The 20,552-nt window shown below is 43.8% G+C and overlaps 2 protein-coding genes across 2 annotated transcripts; both read left to right on the forward strand.

The window, feature by feature from the left end:
• The first annotated feature begins 338 nt into the window (after positions 1-338).
• On the forward strand, positions 339-1,280 carry LOC133449502 (olfactory receptor 11A1-like). The gene has a single exon (XM_061728664.1). It carries the CDS (start codon positions 339-341, stop codon positions 1,278-1,280), a length of 942 nt encoding a protein of 313 aa, XP_061584648.1.
• Positions 1,281-19,279: 17,999 nt separating this feature from the next.
• On the forward strand, positions 19,280-20,239 carry LOC133449510 (olfactory receptor 11A1-like). The gene has a single exon (XM_061728673.1). The coding sequence runs from the start codon at positions 19,298-19,300 to the stop codon at positions 20,237-20,239; it is 942 nt and encodes a 313-aa protein (XP_061584657.1). The 5' UTR covers positions 19,280-19,297.
• Positions 20,240-20,552: the final 313 nt, after the last annotated feature.

Raw genomic sequence — 20,552 nt, forward strand, 5'->3', positions numbered from 1 at the left:
GAGAGTGACAGCTTGGCCTTTGAGGACAGAAAAGTTCTCCACTCCAATGCTGACACCAAGGTCCAAGAGGGGGTAAAGTTTACTTTGACCTCCCGATCAGCTGTGAGACTCAACAGTCTGACATCAGCGTGTTCCTATGGGAGGAAACTAAAAGGTTTAAAGTCAGAGACAGACTCACATTTCGGGTCATTGGAGCTCAGTCCCCACAGTCACACATCCTGAAGTCTCCCACCTGGTTGTACCATCTCTAAAGGTGAAAGTGGTAAGAAAATGCACCGTGAGTAGTTAGTCCAGGTCGTCCTGAGAAATAGGAACTTGTTCTGAGTAAAACAGAGATCATGAAGAACTCCACTCAGGTTTTATATTTTACTCTGGCCGCTTACTTTGATACCAAGAACTTTAAATACTTATTGTTTATGATGATTGTGATTTTATATGCATTCATCATGTGTGGTAACGTTCTGCTCATTGTGGTCATTTGCTGTAACCAAAGTCTCCATGAACCCATGTACATGTTCCTGGTCAGCCTGTTTGTGAACGAGCTGTACGGCAGCACCGGCTTGTTTCCTCTGCTGCTGGTTCAGATCTTGTCTGACGTTCACACCCTTTCTGTTCCCCTGTGTTTCCTGCAGGTCTTTTGTGTTCATACTTATGCAAGTGTTGAATTTACTAACTTAGCTGTCATGTCTTATGACAGATATGCAGCCATCTGCTTTCCTCTGCACTACAGCACACTGATGACTGTGAAGAAAGTTGCTCTTCTAGTTGCAGCTGCTTGGTTAACAGTTTTTCTTTTATTAGGTATCATGACATATTTAAGTTTCTCTTTGCAGTTCTGTGGGAACATCATTGACAAAGTCTACTGTGATAACTACTCTCTGGTGAAACTTGCTTGCTCTGACACCAAAGTAAATAACATTTTTGGACTCATTATAACTGCTTTCATTATCTGTGCTCCAGTTATTTTCATCCTTTACAGCTACATGAGGATCCTAAAAGTGTGTTATTGTGGCTCCAAAGAGACCCGACAGAAAGCCGTCAGCACCTGCACGCCTCACCTGGCATCTCTGATCAACTTCTCCGTTGCTGTTTTCTTTGAAGTCTTACAGAGCAGGTTTGACATGAGCAGAGTTCCCAACATGCTGCGAATCTTTCTGTCCTTGTACTTTCTGACGTGTCAACCTCTCTTTAACCCCGTACTGTACGGCCTGAAAATGTCCAAAATACGTAACCTATGTAAAAGCCTGATTTCTGTCAAAATTACCAATATATTTAACTAGTTCAAACTAGTTAATCATGCTTTTGACTTATCAAACTCCATGTTATCTGAAGTAAACACATACACAAACATCTGTTTGCCTTCAACCCTCATTTCTTTGCTGCAAGTGAAGTCCATGAAATAAAGGCCATGTTTGTGATCACAAGTGCTCAAAATTAAGAACTCTGTATACTTTCTTTTGTAGAGATAAATAAGGACTTTTTTATGAACTTAGATGGTCTTGAAGCTCCACAGGAGTTTATTGGATGTTAGAAAGTGTCTTACTGTCACAACTATGCTTTGTAGAATCCCAAATTCTTTAGTCCTGATATCCTGTGATGTGTGTTGGGAGATGAGCTGCTATTTTTTGTGGACGAGATCCAGACCCTGGTGTTATGTAGACTTACATGGTTTGGGAGTTCTTGTCCACATGGATAATCTTAGACACCAGTCATCGTGCATCAGGATTTTTTTTTCTTTATACTTTCATCCCTGAATTTTTTCAAAATGTTTTCACCCAGTGCTCCTACATAAGTCAGTAGTGGGCATTGCTCATGTTGTGCCACAGAGGGGGTGCTGGTTCAGAGAGTTAAAGAGTTATTACTGATTGTCCTTCGACAACTATTAATAATTAATAAAGTAGATTATTTATCCAATTGAATATATAAAAAATGAATTAATCAAAACGGGGCACCACCTGATATAATCAGGAAAATGATAACTAAACAGCAAAATCAGTCTGAAGGTAAGTTATTCTTCAGAATAATAGTGATGGAAGGAGTCCGAGCACAGACCATTGCAACCAGCAATTGTGACAAATATGTGTAAAATAAGCACAAACAACTTCTCTCATTCAAATTAATCAGAATTTATTTACACAAGTGTTAAAAAGATGGTAAAACAACACTTAGGATACATTCTGATGGCTAAACTACACATAAACAACAACTAACTAACAGTAAACACAAAATTCAGATCATATATAATAATAATAATAATAATAATAATAATAATAATAATAATAATAATAATAATAATAATAATTTTCCTGTGAAACTAACTTCACATGTCATTCTCATTCAACTGGGAAATGAGGATGGGCTTTGTTTTCTGTTGTGGAAGAACACGTCATCATGATCCAGCAACCTGGATGCCACAGTAGAAAAACAATAAAATAAACAAACCCACTTGAACTAACAAACACAGTTGTGACGCGATCAGCAGTCTGGCTCACAACATAAAACGAAACTAGGACGCCATCGCAATAGCGCTACACTCTTCTCTGACCCACCTGGAACAACAGCAGAGCTATGTCCGGATGCTCTTCGTTGACTATAGTTCTGCATTCAACACAATAATCCCAGACATCCTTATTACAAAACTGACCACTATCAGCCTAACCCCTCTCACATGTGCCTGGATTAAAAACTTTCTCACCAACCGACCCCAGACTGTGAGACTCGGCCCCCACCTATCCTCCACCTGTATGCTGAGCACCGGCTCTCCACAGGGCTGTGTGCTGAACCCAATCCTTTACAGCCTGTACACCAATGACTGCAGTCTGACCCATAGCAACAACCTCATTATAGTGGACATATAATTACTGCATTTAAAGCAGCACCACGTAACTTTCAGTTTTTCTGAGTTTGGCGGCATCTTTTGGACAAAAGCGGTAGTGCTTTACCAGAAAGAACACTATGTTTCCCATGAGCACCAGCGCGTACTGCCGGAAAACTCCTGTCCCGTCGCGTCCATTTGTTTTGAGAGAAGACGGGAAGCTTTTCTGTTTCACCAAGTGAACAGACGGAACGCAAAAAAAAGATGTTAAACTGCTGGAAAGGAACTGGAATTTACCGGGATACGTTAAACAAGGAAGCCAGGGAGCGGTGTATGGAGAAAGTAATGATTATTAATGGTCTGGATCCATATGAAATCCCTACTAAAGAATTGAGCTCCTCGTCGGAGCGCCACTCTTTAGAAGGACCCACGTCTTAGGCTACATTGTTTAGGAGTGTTTGGCAGCTGCTTTGGTAAATGTTTGACTCGCCATGTGTTTCAATAAATGAGTATAATAGTACAACATACAGTACATGTTTTGTATTACTCTTACTTTTCTTTTCTTTTTTTTGACTGCTTTGAAGAGGCTCCGAGGCGTGAGCAATATTTCTTTTTCCTCGTGAGATTATTTTTTTCCTCTGCAGCTACAAATCAAATAGTTAATATTTTTTCCTCAACAAAATTAATTGCACCGCAGAGAGCTGGCCAACAACTGCGTTTATCTGGAGAAGTGGGGAATAAAACCCGTTTGAATGATCTGACCCCGGTCTGTGAGTGTTTGTTTGTGGTTTAATAAACCCGTGTTTTGATCGTGTTTGTTTGTTTACTGAGGAACGTTATGTTTGGTCGGACTCGTTACAGCCACGATCCAACAGAGCCGACGACTCTTTTACTCTTTTAATTTGTTATCTCAGATAATTGGCCGGCCTCCGTGGTTCTGCCTCCGAGCAGGAAAGCGGTGAAAAGTGAAACTATTAGCGATCTTTTCCCCATGTCTGTTGTGTGTGGAGCTGCTGCAGCCACAACACAGCAATGGGTTAACATCTTCTGCGGAGCTGCGCTCCAAGCCCCGCCCATTTTCGTCTCGACTACGAATCGGGAAGGAGGGGGAAGTGACGTATGCCGTAAAGCAGTCAAAGCCGTAAAAATGTGTAGTTTTTTAGTGTGGCAGGGTTCCTACCATGCTCCTCAAAGTTACTAGTCATTAAACATTAAACCTGTTGGAAGTTGATGTACCATCACAATGACTCTGGAAATATGATATTAAGGTGGAAAAGTTACGTAGCTTTAAATGCATTCATTTGCCCTCCAGTGAACATATAATTACTGCATTTAAATTCATTTATTTGCCCTCTAGTGGACATATATGTTACTGCATTTAAATGCATTAGTTTGCCCTCTAGTGGACATATTTGTTACTGCATTTAAATGCATTCATTTGCCCTCCAGTGAACATATAATTACTGCATTTAAATGCATTTATTTGCCCTGTAGTGGACATATATGATACTGCATTTAAATGCCTTTATTTGCCCTCTAGTGGACATATAAGTTACTGCATTTGAATTCATTTATTTGCCCTCTAGTGGACATATTAGTTACTGCATTAAAATTACTTTTATTGCCACCTAATGGACACATCAATTACTGCATTTAAATACATTTATTTGCCCTCTAGTGGACATATAAGTTACTGCATTAAAATGACTTATTTGCCCTCTAGTGGACATATAGTTTTACAGGGAGCCCATGGAGGGAGACTAACACTGGAAATATGTGGTTTCTCTTATTAATTCCTGTCAGCATTCGCGTTGCTGCATTTGGATAAGCTTGAAGATATTCAGCAAATTACTTGGACATCATGCTATTAATACATGACAATAATCTAAAGTACAATAGTACAGTAGAGTACAGTTGTCTAGAAGATACAAATACGTGAGTTTTTCATCATCACTCTGCGAGAGGATGTTCCTGATCTTTGTGATGTCACAGAGATAAAATACGCTGTATTACAAACCTGATTAATATTCTGTTTAACCACAAATCCTGATCAAAATAACTCCAAGTTGTACTCCAGTTGTACTGGAGGTCATAGGGCTGGGCGACATGACCTTAAATCTATATCACGATAAATTGGGCAGTTTTACCTCCATAATGATAAATGTACGATAACCCTTAGCCGGCAACAAAAAAATCTATTTTCAGATTGGCTGATTGGTCGGTAACTCCAGAGAGCTGCTCTGAGTTGAGAGCTCAGCGCACAGTAGCGTACCGTGACTACGGTAAATTTTTTGGCGTGAGAGTGTGTAAACTTGTTGAAATGCGTGAGTCTCACACTAAACAGCCCTGTTCTGTCAGCTGCTTCCATCAGTAATTATCTTGGGCTTCCCTTGTTGTTCAGACTGGATGGGTGGAGTCACGTGATTACACACACACACACTGTACATCCTCTTAAAGAGAATGAAAATAGCCTATCAGCACACAGTCAAAACAGACAAAAAGACGTTTCTTTTCTTTTTTTTTATCAAAACATAATTTACCAACATGGGAAAATTGACGTTCGTAAATGCATTAAATGTTGGTAATGGTAAATTATTGGTTCATCGCCCAGTTCTAGGAGGTCATCACAACACCATCTAATCCCTTTCCTAAGGTGTTTGGCACCAAAACTAATAACCTCTGTTTATCAGAATTTAGAAGCAAAAAATTAGTGGACATCCAGTCCTTGATGTCCTTAAACCATGCCTGAAGTTTAGCTAAGGGTTCTGTTTCATTTTCATAGACAAACACAGCTGCGTATCATCAGCATAGCAATAAAAATGTAAGCCGTGATTCTGGATTATATTTCCTGAGGGCTACATGTATAAACTGAACAAGATTGACCCTAGCACTGAACCCTGCGGAACACCATAGCAGAGCCTAGTACTGAATCCTGCGGAACACCGTAGCAGACCCTCGTCTGTTCTGAAAACACCTCATGTATATACACAGTATTGGTGGTGCACTGCTTCCCCCACCTGAGGCATCGGATGGTGGACCTGAATTTCTTTGAAGCTGTCCAGAAGTCGTTCTCTATAACCTGTCCAAACTCCTACCATACCCAGGTTTTTGCGTCAGCTAAAGCAACAGCTTCTTTCAAAAATAAAAGGTGGTTTTGGACTTCAGTGCCCACACCCTGGGTGGGGTTGGTGAAAGGGCCTTTCTGTGTGGAGTTTGCATGTTCTCCGTGTTCCCTTGGGTAGCAATGTGAGCTACCCTCACAAAAACATGCAACAGTCCTGGGCTCTACTGCCCCCTCTGGCCAGCCGGGGCGCCTGGTGGGGTGGGGAGGATCCGGCCGGAATAACGTGATCCTTCCACGCGCTACGTCCGGCCAGAGAAGCCCCACCCTGTCTGGTGAAAAGATGCGGCCTGCTCACTCCTCAGGTTAAGGAGGAGACCTGAGCTCAGTGTAGGGCCCTCCCGGGGTTGGTAGAGGATGGCAATGCCAGGGACTGTTACTTAGGTAGGAGCACAGGGTGATAAAATGGGGAAAAAATATATATATATATTAAAAAAAACAGCTGGTTTTGAAACTAATGCTAGTTCTTAAACAAGGCCTGGTTCTAAGACTAATATTAAACAATAAACCACATGTAATAGACTTTTAATAGTTGACATTTAATTGTTTTTTCCATTGTATATTTGAAGCCTCTTTATTTTATGTGGTTTTTATTGTTGTTATTGTTTGTTGGTGGTTTTTGTTTCTATTGTGCTGTTCTTTGATTGACTTAAAGTAGACCTATTATGGCATTTAATGTATATTTTAAACAGGCCTTGAATGTCTTAAAAACAATCAAAAGCTTGTTTTTTCTACATTAATCAGAAATTCAGCCTGTGGGCCTTGTCTTTAGTTTTACCGCTTCTAACCTCCTTCTCTGTGAGGGATTCTGAGGGGCGGGGCTATGATAATGAGGCTATGTGCTGATTGGCTGCCTGAATGACGTGTAGCAGGGGAGGACACAAAGCCTCACTCTGTCAGAAAGCAGCCGGCTACGTACACTATTAAAGCGTGTCCCATGCGATGCGAGCGAGCTTCAGCAACAAAATCAATTCCATTGCTTTATTTTCTATTGGACTGTCCTAACTGGCCGCGAGTTTAACGGTTTCAGTGTGGACAGAGAGCGTCCGATGTCACGCAGCTCGACGCAATAGTCGGACGCTCGAATGCAGTAAGACACGGTGTAAACGACTCCCTATGATCTTAAAGCCTAAATTACGATTCTGCGTTAAATCGACGCATACCCTACGCCGTAGGCCCTGCATTGGTGTAAAGCGGAACCATAAATCAGCCTTTAGTTACCTGAAGGGGGGAACGGGTCACCTTGTCTTCACACTAACAGTTCTTTACTCCGATTTCGCATCATTTCATTTCTTATGTTACAATACAAATTAATCATGTTAAGTGTAAAGAAATCACAACACTGAATGTTCACAAATGGCAACTTTATTGTTAAAAAAAAAACAAAAAACATTTCTGCACTTTTTCTGGCTCAAGGAAGGACCATGCATGTCTTCTGAAGTTGTCGTTGAACAGCTTCAGGTGCATTGCTTGGAAGATCTGAAACCATAAACAGAAAAAAAATGTATTACTAATAGAGCTGCGGTGTTACCTAACGGGTAATACCGGAGCTAAAGCTAAATACTTAGCCCATGCAAAGATCATACTTGTAGACAAATATAAATAACATAAAAAATGAATGTCACTTGCCACTGACTCGTGTGCAGTCGCCGGGTCTGTACTGTTGGTACTGATCCTTTTATGAGAGTAAGTGTTGATGCAAAACCTAATTTTTACTGTCCCTCATTGTTGAAACAGCCATACGATATCCAGCTTCTAAACAATGGCGGAAGCTCCGGCTGGCCAGTTAGTTGTGGGCGTGGTTTCACGCAGCAGAGGCCGACCGAGGCGTGGTTTGCATTTTGCTTAAGTAACGAAAATGCGCAAATCTGAACGGCTCGTAGAAGTCACATGACACTGGATAGCTCATCTGGGCGGGCTGTACAGACCCTGCAGAATTTGGTTGCTTTACTCCTTCTCTGAGTTGTCAGGCTCAGAGGAGACCACTTTATATATGTTAAAGCAAGAGAAAACATGTTTTTCATAATAAGTCCCCTTTAAGACTCTGCTCTCTCTTGGAGTTTCCATGTTCTTGCTTGTGTGGCTTTCTGGGTACTCCAGCCTCCTCCTACCAAAAACAGGTCTGGTAGGTTGATTGATGACTCTAAAATAGCCGGTAGGTGTGTATGTGTGTGTGTTGTGTATGATTCACATATGGGAACCTGTGATGGACTGGCGACCTGTTCAGGTGTCCCCCTGTCTTTCATCTGTGATGAACTGGACCAGTCTCCAGCACCCCCTTGTGAGCTTGTACAGGATTAAGCGGGTTTAGAAAATGGAAGAATGGATGGATGCTTCCTCTTTCTGTTCAAGTAGAGCAGGAGGAAACTTGTAAATTGACACTTGTGATTGTTTTTCCCGTCTTGTCTGCTGATCCAATACATAGGTTGCGGCTCTGCTGTTGCTTGCTTGCTGATTGGGTAACGTACTGCGTCACGCATCGCGTCACTTCCTGGTGTTGCGGTCTGTTGCTGCTGCACGGCGTGCAGGCTCAGATCTCTCCCGACTTTTTTGTCTAAAACTTAGATTGTTTTCTGGTAAAATAGCACTATATCTGGTACATTACTGTCTTTATTTCAACACTCGCTCATTTTCTCTTCCGTAACTTTCACTGTCACCAATCACCGAACCATTTTCTGTCCGTTAGCCTCTGTTAGCATCTTAGCATGGCCTCTCCATCTTCCACCGTTTCACCTCTTTGCTGCTCAGTGTGTGAAATGTTTAGTTATTCCTCTGCCTCCTTTAGTGAAGACGGCAGGTGCTTAAAATGTAGTTTATTTGCAGGGCTGGAGGCGAGGCTCAGTCGGTTAGAGGTCCGGTTCTGCCAATTTGACCATAGTCCGATAGCCTCCTCAGCTGACCAGGCTAAGCTAGCGGCAGACCGGCCTGTAGCAGCTGAGGGTAGCCGCTCCCCTGCAGCTCCCGAGCAGCCGGCCAGTCAGGACCGGTGGGTGACGGTTCGGAGGAAGCGTAGTCCTAAAGGGCTCACGGAACACCACCATCCGCTTCATGTGTCCAACAGATTTTCCCCACTCAGCGACACACCCGTTGAGAAGCCGACCCTGGTGATTGGCGACTCCATAGTCCGGCATGTGAAGCCGACTCCAGCGAACATAGTTAGGTGTATCCCGGGGGCCAGAGCGGGCGACATAGAAGCAAATTTGAAGCTACTGGCAAAGGGTAATCGTAAATATGCTAAAGTTATCATCCATGTTGGAGCTAATGACTCCCGTCTTTGCCAGTCGGAAGTGACCAAAATGAATATTATCTCGGTGTGTAACTACGCCAAAACCATGTCGGACTCCGTAGGCTTCTCTGGTCCCCTCCCCAATCTGACCAGCGATGACATGTTTAGTCGCATGCTCTCACTCCGTCGCTGGTTGTATCAGTGGTGTTCAGAAAACGACGTGGCCTTTATTGACAATTGGGAAACATTCTGGGGAAAACCCGGTCTGATTAGAAGAGACGGCATTCATCCCACCCGGGTTGGTGCTGCTCTTGTCTCTAGAAATTTGGCCTGTTTTATTAGACCCTCTCCCTGACAACGCAGGGTCCAGGCCAGGATGCAGAGCTGTAGTTTAACACACTTCTCTGCTGCTTCTCGAGGACCAACGCCTGCCATCAAAACTGTAGGATTGCATTATGTATTTGGCGACTCTAAAACTATAGGATTACATGATGTAATTGGTAACTTTAACCATGTGCCTAGCAAAATAGAAGTGGTTGCAGTTCCCCGCCCTCCAAAAGTTCACCAGGTGCGGCGTTATAGAGGCTTTAACCAAAATAATCTTGTAAAAATTAAAACCAATGCACATTTGGTACCAATAAGAGACCGAAAAATTAGATGCGGACTACTAAATATACGATCGTTAAGCTCCAAGTCTCTGTTAGTAAATGATATAATTACAGAGAGTAGGAGTGATGTTTTCTGCTTAACAGAAACATGGTTACAGGAGGAAGAGTATGTTAGTTTGAATGAATCGACTCCGCCCGGCTATTTTAATCATCACATTCCTAGAAATACGGGCCGAGGTGGAGGAGTTGCAGCAATTTATAACTCCAGTTTCCAAACAAAAATTGACCTAAGTCCAATTATAATACATTTGAAAGCCTCAGGCTTAGTCTGAAATTTCCGAGCTGGAAATCAGAGAAGCCAGTTGTGTTAGTGGTAGTGTCTCGGCCCTCTGCTGGCACTTATCTAGAGTTTTTGTCTGAATTTTCAGATTTCCTTTCTGGATTATTGATCGGTAAGGATAAATTCATCATAGTGGGTGATTTTAATATTCATATGGATATTGAAAGCGATAATCGTAAATTAGCTTTCAATTCTCTTTTAGAATCAATGGGTATCTCACAAAAAGTGGACGGGCCGACGCATTGTTTTGATCATACTCTCGATCTCGTCCTCACCTACGGTGTTGAAACTGATGATCTGTTGGTGTCACCTGTAAACTCCCTTTTATCCGACCATTATTTAATAACGTTTGAATTTAATGTTGTCGATGTTGAAGTGCAGGGCAGGAGGTATTATTTTAGCAGATGTTTGTCTGTTGAAACTATTGCTAAATTTAAGGAGGCCATTGCTCATCTTGCGACAGTGGAAAATAGTGAAGCCTCTACTGAAGCAATAGAGGCCAGTGACCTGGGTTCTACCTCTGATGTTGATGTTGATTTTCTTGTTAGTAACACTGCTGATCTGTTGCACTCAGCTTTAGATGACGTTGCTCCTTTGAAAAGGAGGGTTTCTAGCCACAGGAGCTTAGCTCCCTGGTATAATTCAGATATGGACGAGCTCACAGAGGCTGTTACATCTTACATCAGCTTCTGTGAGGACAGTTGTATTCCAACACGAACCAGGGTTAGTTACAACAATGACAAACCCTGGTTCTCTTCTAAGCTCAGAAGGCTGCGGCTGCAGAAGGAGGAAGCGTTCAGGAGTGGCGACAAGGACAGGCTCAAAAAGGCAAAGTACACGTTTAGCAAGGAGGTGAGAGCAGCTAAACGACTGTACTCTGAGAAACTACGCCAACAGTTCTCAGATAACGATGCCAGCTCAGTCTGGAAGGGACTGAGACAGATTACAAATTACAAACCCAGAGCCCCCCCCTCCATCAACGACCGACGCCTAGCCAACGACCTGAACGAGTTCTACTGTCGCTTTGACAAACAAAGGGACAGTCCTGATACCATCCCCCGGGACTGCATTCACATTCCCCAGTTCCATCCCTCCAACTGCACCCCCCCCTCCCCAGCAGGGGCTGGAGCCTCCCCACCACTTCACACCCCAGAGGCCCAATCCTCCACCCCCCACACCACTGCGACGCCCCTCTCTATCCTGGAGAGGGACGTTAATAAAATATTCAAAAAACTGAACCCCCGCAAAGCAGCAGGACCGGACTCTGTCTCCCCATCCACCCTGAAGCACTGCGCCGATCAGCTGTCTCCGGTGTTCACGGACATCTTTAACACCTCCCTGGAGAAAAGCCATGTGCCAGCCTGCTTCAAAACCTCCACCATCATACCTGTCCCCAAAAAACCAAGGACCACAGGACTCAATGACTACAGACCCGTCACCCTGACCTCTGTGGTCATGAAGTCTTTTGAGCGCCTTGTGCTGCCACACCTCAAAAAAATCACCGACCCACTACTGGATCCCCTGCAGTTCGCCTACAGAGCCAACAGGTCTATAGATGATGCTGTAAACATGGCCCTGCACTTCATCCTCCAGCACCTGGACTCCACAGGAACCTACGCCAGGATCCTGTTCGTGGACTTCAGCTCTGCTTTCAATACCATCATCCCATCTCTGCTCCAGGACAAGCTCTCCCAGCTGAACGTGCCTGACTCCACCTGCAGGTGGATCACTGACTTCCTGTCTTGCAGGACAGGAACTTGCTTACTTGCTTACTCTTACTTGTTTATGTAATAACTGCTCGGGGGTCATGTTCTGGGTATGGGTCTCTGTAAAGCGTCTAGAGACAACTCTGTTGTATTAGACGCTATATAAATAAAAATATTAAAAAAATATAAAAAATTGTACATTTCTGCCTATACTGTTCATTTCTGTTCATACATTTTATCTTAAAAACTTAAAAAACCTTCTCTTGACCCAGACACCTTAGCTAATTATAGGCCAATTTCCAACCTTCCATTTGTATCTAAAATTCTGGAAAAGGCAATTTCAAGCCAGTTATGTGACTATTTGTATAGAAATTCTCTGTTTGAAGTCTTTCAGTCAGGGTTCAGAATGCATCATAGCACAGAGACAGCACTGGTTCGAGTCACGAATGACCTCCTTATGGCCTCAGATAAGGGACTAGTGTCCATATTGGTTCTACTGGACCTCAGTGCTGCTTTTGACACTATATGTGTATATCATTAGGAATTCCTGTTTGAGCAGTACCCTGAAGAAGGCTTGCACCGAAACGCGTGGGTCTCTGCTCCCATGTTTTTATACGTATTAGCCATGTTTCAATAAAGGCTTTTTAATATTTTTCCACAAGAAGAGTGCCTTGGACTCCCTTTTTTGACTAGATATTGTTTTTTTCCCCAACACCAAAGAGCACCTTCAAGATTTTTTCTGAACAAATCCATGAGCACTTCGGATTTTCTCTTCACTTGATGACTGCTTTTGACACTGTTGATCATGGCATTTTACTGCACAGGTTAGAGCATGTTGTTGGGATTAAAGGGACAGCTCTACGTTGGTTTAAATCATATCTATCTGACAGGTTCCAGTTTGTTCATGTACATGAGGTTTCTTCAGAACAGTCAAGGGTCTGTTATGGTGTTCCGCAGGGTTCAGTGCTAGGGCCAATCTTGTTCAGTTTATGCATGCAGCCGTTGGGAAGTATCATTGAGAATCACGGCATACACTTTCATTGTTATGCTGATGATACGCAGCTCTATTTGTCTATGAAGCCGGATGAAACAGAACCGTTAGTTAAACTTCAGGCATGTCTTGGGGACATCAAGGACTGGATGTCCAGAAATTTCTTGCTTCTAAATTCAGATAAAACAGAGGTTATCATTCTTGGTCCAGAGCATCTTAGGAAGGAATTAAATGGTGTTGCGATGGCTTCCAGTGCAACTGTGAGAAACCTTGGTGTTGTTTTCGATTTGTAATAAACGATCAGGATTTGTCGTTTAAACCATATGTTAATCAGGTTTGTAAAATAGCATTTTTTCATCTCCGTAATATTGCAAAAATTAGGAAAATCCTCTCGCAGAGTGATGCAGAAAAACTAGTTCATGCTTTTGTATCTTCTAGACTGGATTACTGTAATGTGTTGTTAGCAGGATGTCCAAGTAATTTGCTGAATAGGCTCCAGCTGATCCACAATGCAGCAGCACGAGTACTGACAGGAATCAGCAGGAGAGACCACGTCTCTCCAGTGTTAGCGTCGCTCCATAGGCTACCTGTAAAATTAAAATTAAAAGATTAAAAGATTTGATAGTGCCTTATGTTCCTGGCAGAGCTCTCCGCTCCCAGAGTGCAGGCTTACTCGTAGTTCCTAGAGTATCTAAATGTAGATTTGGTGGGCGGGCGTTTTGCTATCAGGCACCATTACTTTGGAACCAACTTCCAATCTGGGTTAAGGAGGCTGACACCACCTCCACCTTTAAAACTAAACTTAAAGGGATTGTGACATGAAAAACAAATTTTTCTTGATTTTTTGTGTTTTGTCGGGTGTCTTGACATCAATTACACCCAAAAAACGACGAACTTTTAACATTCAGTGTATTGTGTGCTTTCTGGGATTTTCCGCATAACTGTGCAAAAACGGCGCATGTGGTTTGGTGGCGGATCGTTACGTAACGATCCGCTAAATCACCGCCCCCTCCACCCAGCTCCCTGCCTCCTCTCCTCTTCAGCGCACCATAAAGGCTGATTTATGGTTCCGCGTTACACCGACGCAGAGCCTACGGCGTAGGGTTACGCGGCGACGCGCACCGTACGCTGAACCCTACGGCGTAGGGCTCTGCGTCGATTTAACGCAGAACCATAAATCAGGCTTAACACGGAGCTGTTTAGTGTTTAGAGCCTCTTTTGTTCTAATCACCGGAGGAAAACTGCTAAGAACACCCGCGGCCACTGACTGGACTTAAGATAAGGTGACACTGCTGCTTGCATGCCTTTATTTTTATGATTGTTTGCTGTGGTTCGCCGTGCTGCTTTTCCGTGCATGCTTCGCCTGTCGCTCCCGGCTCTCTCCGACGCCGCTGTGAGCGTATGGCTGGAGGAGGAGGAGGTTTGGAGGAGGAGCGGAGCAATGATTGACAGGAAAGGGAGAAAAGGAAGCATTTTTCACGGCGCAAAAAAACACTGTAATAAAAAGCCAGGAATAGAGTTCTAGAGTGAATATTTTCTTGTTACACTCTTTTAGACACATTTGAGGGATGTTGGCCAAGACTTTTAATAGTGTTAAAAGCATGTTAAAAATGATGTCACAATACCTTTAAAACCTTTCTGTTTAGTAAAGCCTATAGTTAGTGTTTAGTAAACCTCTAGCTAGTTGGTAAATCTCTAGGTAGTGTAAACTCTAGTGTGTTAGAGTCAGTAGTCATAGTTGCAGCTATAGAACAAGACTATAATAGTTAGTCTCAAATATAGCTTGGTGGTAGATATGCTGCTATAGGCTTATGCTGCAGGGGGGCACCGACATGATCCGCTGGGCGGTGCCTCTCACCCTTCTTCTCCTCTCCTTTTCCCTTCCTCTCTTCTCCATTACCATTTTTATTTATTATAAATATCTCATAGCTATCATTTTTGTCCATCGTTCCTGTAGTTTCTTGTGCCGGCCCCCCTTCTTTTAACTATTATGCATGTTTGCAGGCCGGAGCCTCGGGAGCTGCGTTCTGGCCTGCGTTCCCGGTACCCCCCCCATCCCCGGTCATCCCATTGCTGCTTCCACCTGCCTACGTGGATGTCTGCTGTGTGCTGCTGACGTACGCTGAAGTATTTGGTCACGTGACCCACTGGTTTCTGAAGGCCGGTTTTCAAGTCTGTTTTTCTTTGTATGTACCATGTTACTCAGGAGGCCGACAGGTACACTTGTCAATCAAAGTTGTCTTTGCTTCCAGCTCCTTCAGCAGAACGCCGCCAAAATATCTGCTGAGCTGCCGTCAGACGTTTCCATCAGGATGAACCGTTTAACACATCGACTCAACGGTGTAATAAAAAATTACCGTCGTGTTTTTAGCCGACGCTGGTTGATACAGACTTGGTAGCATGACAATTACGGATGAGGAAGTGATAACGGCCAGTGAATCGCTCAACTGACTGTCAACTTAACACACATCTCGACGGGTCATCAATAGTGGGTTCTTCCCTTGGTCATACTCATAAAGGAAATTATTGTGGGCATAAAGGCTTTGTTATTTTGCTTCCATGGGGTAATATTACTAGACATTACATGATGTCGTCCGCTATTTTCCTTTTGTTCCACATTATGTGATGTTTTCCTGACACACAGACACTCACACACACATACTGACACACACAAACACACACGTAGGTGATATGAAGTTTGTGTTTAATGTTTAGTTATTTGTTGTTTATGTGTAGTTTAGGCATCGGAAGTTTTGCCGAGTGTTGCATTATCTTTTAACACTTTTGTAAATAAACTCTGATCCACTTGAATGAGATACGTTTTTTGTGTTTATTCTATACATACATTTGTCAAAGCTGCTGGTTGCAAAAGTCTGTGCTCTGACTCCTTCCTTCACTGTTATTGTATATCGCCCCCCCCCCCCAGAGAAGTGGGGTAATTGATACCTCACTTCTCTGAAACATAAGAATACATCAGATGTCTTTTGTGTATTGCTTGATTGCATTGTAGTAAGATCCGTGAACACTCACTGAATCTCCGTGAGCAAGCACTCAGCCTCCATGAGCAGTCATTGGAACACTCTGAGCAGTCGCTAGACCTGCGTGAGCAGTCACTGGACTTCCATAAAGGGTACATTTACAGCTAAAATGGAGCAGAGCTGGGTTGAAAACAACCATGTGAACCACAAGTCACAGCTCAAGCCAGAAATTACAGCAGATCAACTCTTAATTTTCCGGATCACAAACAAAAAGGTGCAGCAACAGTGTCGGCGCCATGGGCGGGCACCAGGGGGCAGTGCCCGCTTACTTCAGTCACTGTGCCCCCTCACTTTTCTTCTTTGGCGGTAAACAAATTTCCCGAAAGCGAACTATTGCAAAGGAAAGAGAGATTGCGAACGAAAGAGAGATTGCGAACGAAAGAGAGATATCATGGATATAAGAGCGTGGCTGACCGGTAGGAACAAAGAAAAAGGTGTTTCTTCACCATCCAAGCCCACCTCTCCGAGTCCGAGCCGTGAGGAGGCGACAATTTGTTCTTGTTCTTGTTCTATATGCTATATTGAAAACATGTATGTGACCTTGTTGTGTGTTACGAGTAAAACGTTTTCAGTCAAAGTAAAATGTGCGCTTCCTTGCATTATTTACACCTAAGTGATTTGATTTCTCCACATGTTTTAGACAGATTATTAATAGGAAAGCAGTGAGAATGCACTTTTTTCCTTAAAATGCTGTCCTACACGACTGATTTGGTGCCCGCCCTAATAAGCCTCGGGCCCCCTCTGAATATTTGCTCTGGCGCCGACCCTGTGCAGCAGTGTGATAAATGGCATGACCAACCTCACACTGACCCATGGCCAGCAGAAGGCAGAGAGAGAGGATCCAGCAGTTAGCCTGCTTATCCCGTCTGAGCCGAGAGAGAGAGCTAGTAGCCAGAACACTACTACTGACACAGTCCCAGACTTCACCACCTGGGATGAAATTCAAGTGCTGCCACCCAGGCTCAAAGGGAGGAAAGGGGGGCCAGACTCAAATTGTGTGCACCTCCGTTCACCCTCAGGCCCAATGCTCAGTGCGTTCGAGATGAAGTAATACAAAGATGGTTATTATTATTATTATTATTATTATTATTATTATTAGTATTATTATTATTATTATTATTAGTATTATTAGTATTATTAGTATTATTATTAGGTATAGTATATCTTATTATTATAGTATATCTCATTATTAGTATAGGTATCGGATAGGTGAATGGATGAATGAATGGGATGCCTGGGTCTGGGGCCCTCCGTTGTCGGGCCTGCACGGGTGTCGCCTTGTTGGGGGGTTCCCTCTCTCCGGGCCCGTCTCCGGTCCCCCCCGCTGCCTCTGCGGCGGGGCGCCCCTCTGGTCTTGGAGGGCCACTTTCGTGGGGCGGGTGCTCCTGCCCGCGTCGGCGGCCGGGGCGGCTCTGTCTCTCGGGGCAGGCTGCCCCCCTGCCGGGTGGGGGTCGTTGGCCTGAAGGGTGAGGGCCTCCTGGCCACGTGTCCGGCCCGGACCGGGTGGCCGGGGATTGCCCGGGTCGCGGTCCGCCGCCGCGGGATCCCTGGCTGCTTCCTTCCGCGCCGTGGGGGCCCCCCTCTCGGCCGCCGCCGGGGGGGGGGGTGGGGGTGCTTGCAGGCGGTGGGTTGCCTCCCTCCTACTTCTCCCCTCTGTGGGGTTGCTGGTGGCCTGGGTTCCGGGTTCTTCCGTGTCGGCCTCTGGTCTCGTGGGTGGCGGGGTTGCTCCCCCCCCTCCCCCACTATAGATACACTTCAGGTGGAACTTTGTTTGGTTTATTACAAACACACACACACACACACACACACACACACACACACACACACACACACACACACACACACACACACACACATATAGCCACTTAGTCACATATATACACACACACACACACACACACACACATGATCATATACATACACGCATACACACACATAGACATACACACTGGCTTGTTCACCTGCATGCTTGCTCTGTACTTTTTGGGGTTAGGTAGCGGTAGCGGTAGCTTAGCTCAGACTGCGATCAAATCTCAAGATTTGGGTCGATTGCTGTTCATGTTTTGGTTGGCTCCGTGCCGGTTTCGTGTTTTGTTTGTGGTTTTTTTGTTGCAGATTTCCAGTGCCTGACGTGTGCTTCCGTGTGTTCCTGCTTCCTGGATTGGCAGTGGATGTCGTCACCCCCACCACCCCACTCCACCACCCCCAAACCCCACCCCCCCCACCCCACAAAAAAAAAAAAAACACTGGGTTTGTATGTGTATATTTATGTATGTGTATGCATACGTATGCGTATATATATATGTATATATATTTAATGTAGTCATAATGCACATATATACCCCTTTGGTTTCTACCGTCATGGTATCAATCATTAATATGTGTGCAGACAAGAGAAAAAAAAAAAAAAGAGAGATGAAGTACTGATTCCAAAACACAGTCAGAGTCATAATCTGAAGACCGTGAGTAGTCAGAATTTCCAGGAACCTTTCCCTGCTGGACAAAAGCTTGTGTCAAGTTGTTTAAAACCCCATCTTGACTTACCTGTTCCACATCACTGGAAAAATAATAATTCTTCTCGGTGAAGAGACCATCTGTACCAGGAATATTCAAGTGAGCCAATATGATCCTGGCCAGTCACATGGACAAGACTTGTGTCTCTGCTACCTTGAGTCCCTGGCGAGTGACATAGAACACTTTGACACAAATGATCCAGGGTCAAACATTGAGAATTATCTCTGTGAGCTTCAGGATTGCCTCCAAGATTTGCCTCACGCGTCATCCAGAGAAAAAGTAAAGCTCCCCTGGAAAACCACAGCCAGGAGCGTCCGTGAATTCATAAAATCCATTCCACCTGGAAACAGAGACTGCTATAAGGCCCTCTGTCAGAGTATTCGTCATACACTGACTGGGCCTCAGCTCTTCTAGTGACGCAGAACACCAGGTTTGGAGGACAACCATACATTTAAGTCTCTCTTCCTCCATGAAAGCGTGTGGTTCAATGTAACCACTTACTGCAGAGTGAGGAACCTCAACATGCAGGAACTCCGTTAGTATACACAGCTTTTTGGGGAAATATAGAGACGTCTCACTGTAGGTTCTGAGAGTGGCCCAGAGAATTACAGCTTGGCCTTTGAGGACAGAAAAGTTCTGCACTCCAATGCTGACACCAAGGTCAAAGAGGGGGTAAAGTTTACTTTCACCTCCCGATCAGCTGTGACACTCAACAGTCTGACATCAGCGTGTTCCTGTGGGAGGAAACTAAAAGGTTTAAAGTCAGAGACAGACTCACATTTCGGTTCATTGGAGCTCAATCCCCACAGCCACACAACCTGAAGTCTCCCACCTGGTTCTACCATCTCTAAATTTGAGAGTGGTAAGAAAAGGCAGCGTGAGTAATTGGTCCAGGTCGTCCTGAGAAAGAGGAACTTTATCTGAGTAAAACAGAGATCATGAAGAACTCCACTCAGGTTTCATATTTTACTCTGGCTGCTTACTTTGATACCAAGAACTTTAAATATTTATTGTTTATAATTATTGTGATTTTATATGCATTCATCATGTGTGGTAACGTTCTGCTCATTGTGGTCATCTGCTGTAACCGAAGTCTCCATGAACCCATGTACATGTTCCTGGTCAGCCTGTTTGTGAATGAGCTGTACGGCAGCACCGGCTTGTTTCCTATGCTGCTGGTTCAGATCTTGTCTGATGTTCACACCGTTTCTGTTCCCCTGTGTTTCCTGCAAGTCTTTTGTGTTCATACTTATGGAAGTGTAGAATTTACTAACTTAGCTGTCATGTCTTATGACAGATATACAGCCATCTGTTTTCCTCTGCAGTACAGCACACTGATGACAGTGAAGAAAGTTGCTCTTCTAGTTGCAGCTGCTTGGTTAACAGTTTTTCTTTTATTAGGTATCATGACATATTTGAGTTTCTCTTTGCAGTTCTGTGGGAACATCATTGACAAAGTCTACTGTGATAACTACTCTCTAGTGAAACTTGCTTGCTCTGACACCAAAGTAAATAACATTTTTGGACTCATTGTAACTGCTTTCATTATCTGTGCTCCAGTTATTTTCATCCTTTATAGCTACACCAGGATCCTTAAAGTGTGTTATTGTGGCTCCAAAGAGACCCGACAGAAAGCCGTCAGCACCTGCATGCCTCACCTGGCGTCTCTGATCAACTTCTCCGTTGCTGTTTTCTTTGAAGTCTTACAGAGCAGGTTTGACATGAGCAGAGTTCCCAACATGCTGCGAATCTTTCTGTCCCTGTACTTTCTGACGTGTCAACCTCTCTTTAACCCCGTACTGTACGGCCTGAAAATGTCCAAAATACGTAACCTATGTAAAAGCCTGATTTCTGTTAAAATTACCAATATATTTAACTAGTTCAAACTAGTTAATCGTGCTTTTGACTTATCAAACTCCATGTTATCTGAAGTAAACACATACGCAAACATCTGTTTGTCTTCAACCCTCATTTCTTTGCTGCGAGTGAAGTCCATGAAATAAAGGCCATGTTTGTGATCACAAGTGCTCAAAATTAAGAACTCTGTATACTTTTTTGTTGTGGAGATAAATAAGGACTTTTTTGTTAACTTAGATGGTCTTGAAGCTCCACAGGAGTTTAATGGATGTTAGAAAGTGTCTTACTGTCACAACTATGCTTTGTAGAATCCCAAATGTGTTTCGTGGATGAGTT

Source organism: Cololabis saira, chromosome 1, assembly GCF_033807715.1.
Source record: "Cololabis saira isolate AMF1-May2022 chromosome 1, fColSai1.1, whole genome shotgun sequence".
Lineage (NCBI taxonomy): Eukaryota > Metazoa > Chordata > Actinopteri > Beloniformes > Belonidae > Cololabis > Cololabis saira.

Excerpts from the sequence above, each read along its gene's own strand:
- LOC133449502 (XM_061728664.1), top strand. The coding sequence starts at position 339 with ATGAAGAACTCCACTCAGGTTTTATATTTTACTCTGGCCGCTTACTTT.
- LOC133449510 (XM_061728673.1), top strand. The coding sequence starts at position 19,298 with ATGAAGAACTCCACTCAGGTTTCATATTTTACTCTGGCTGCTTACTTT.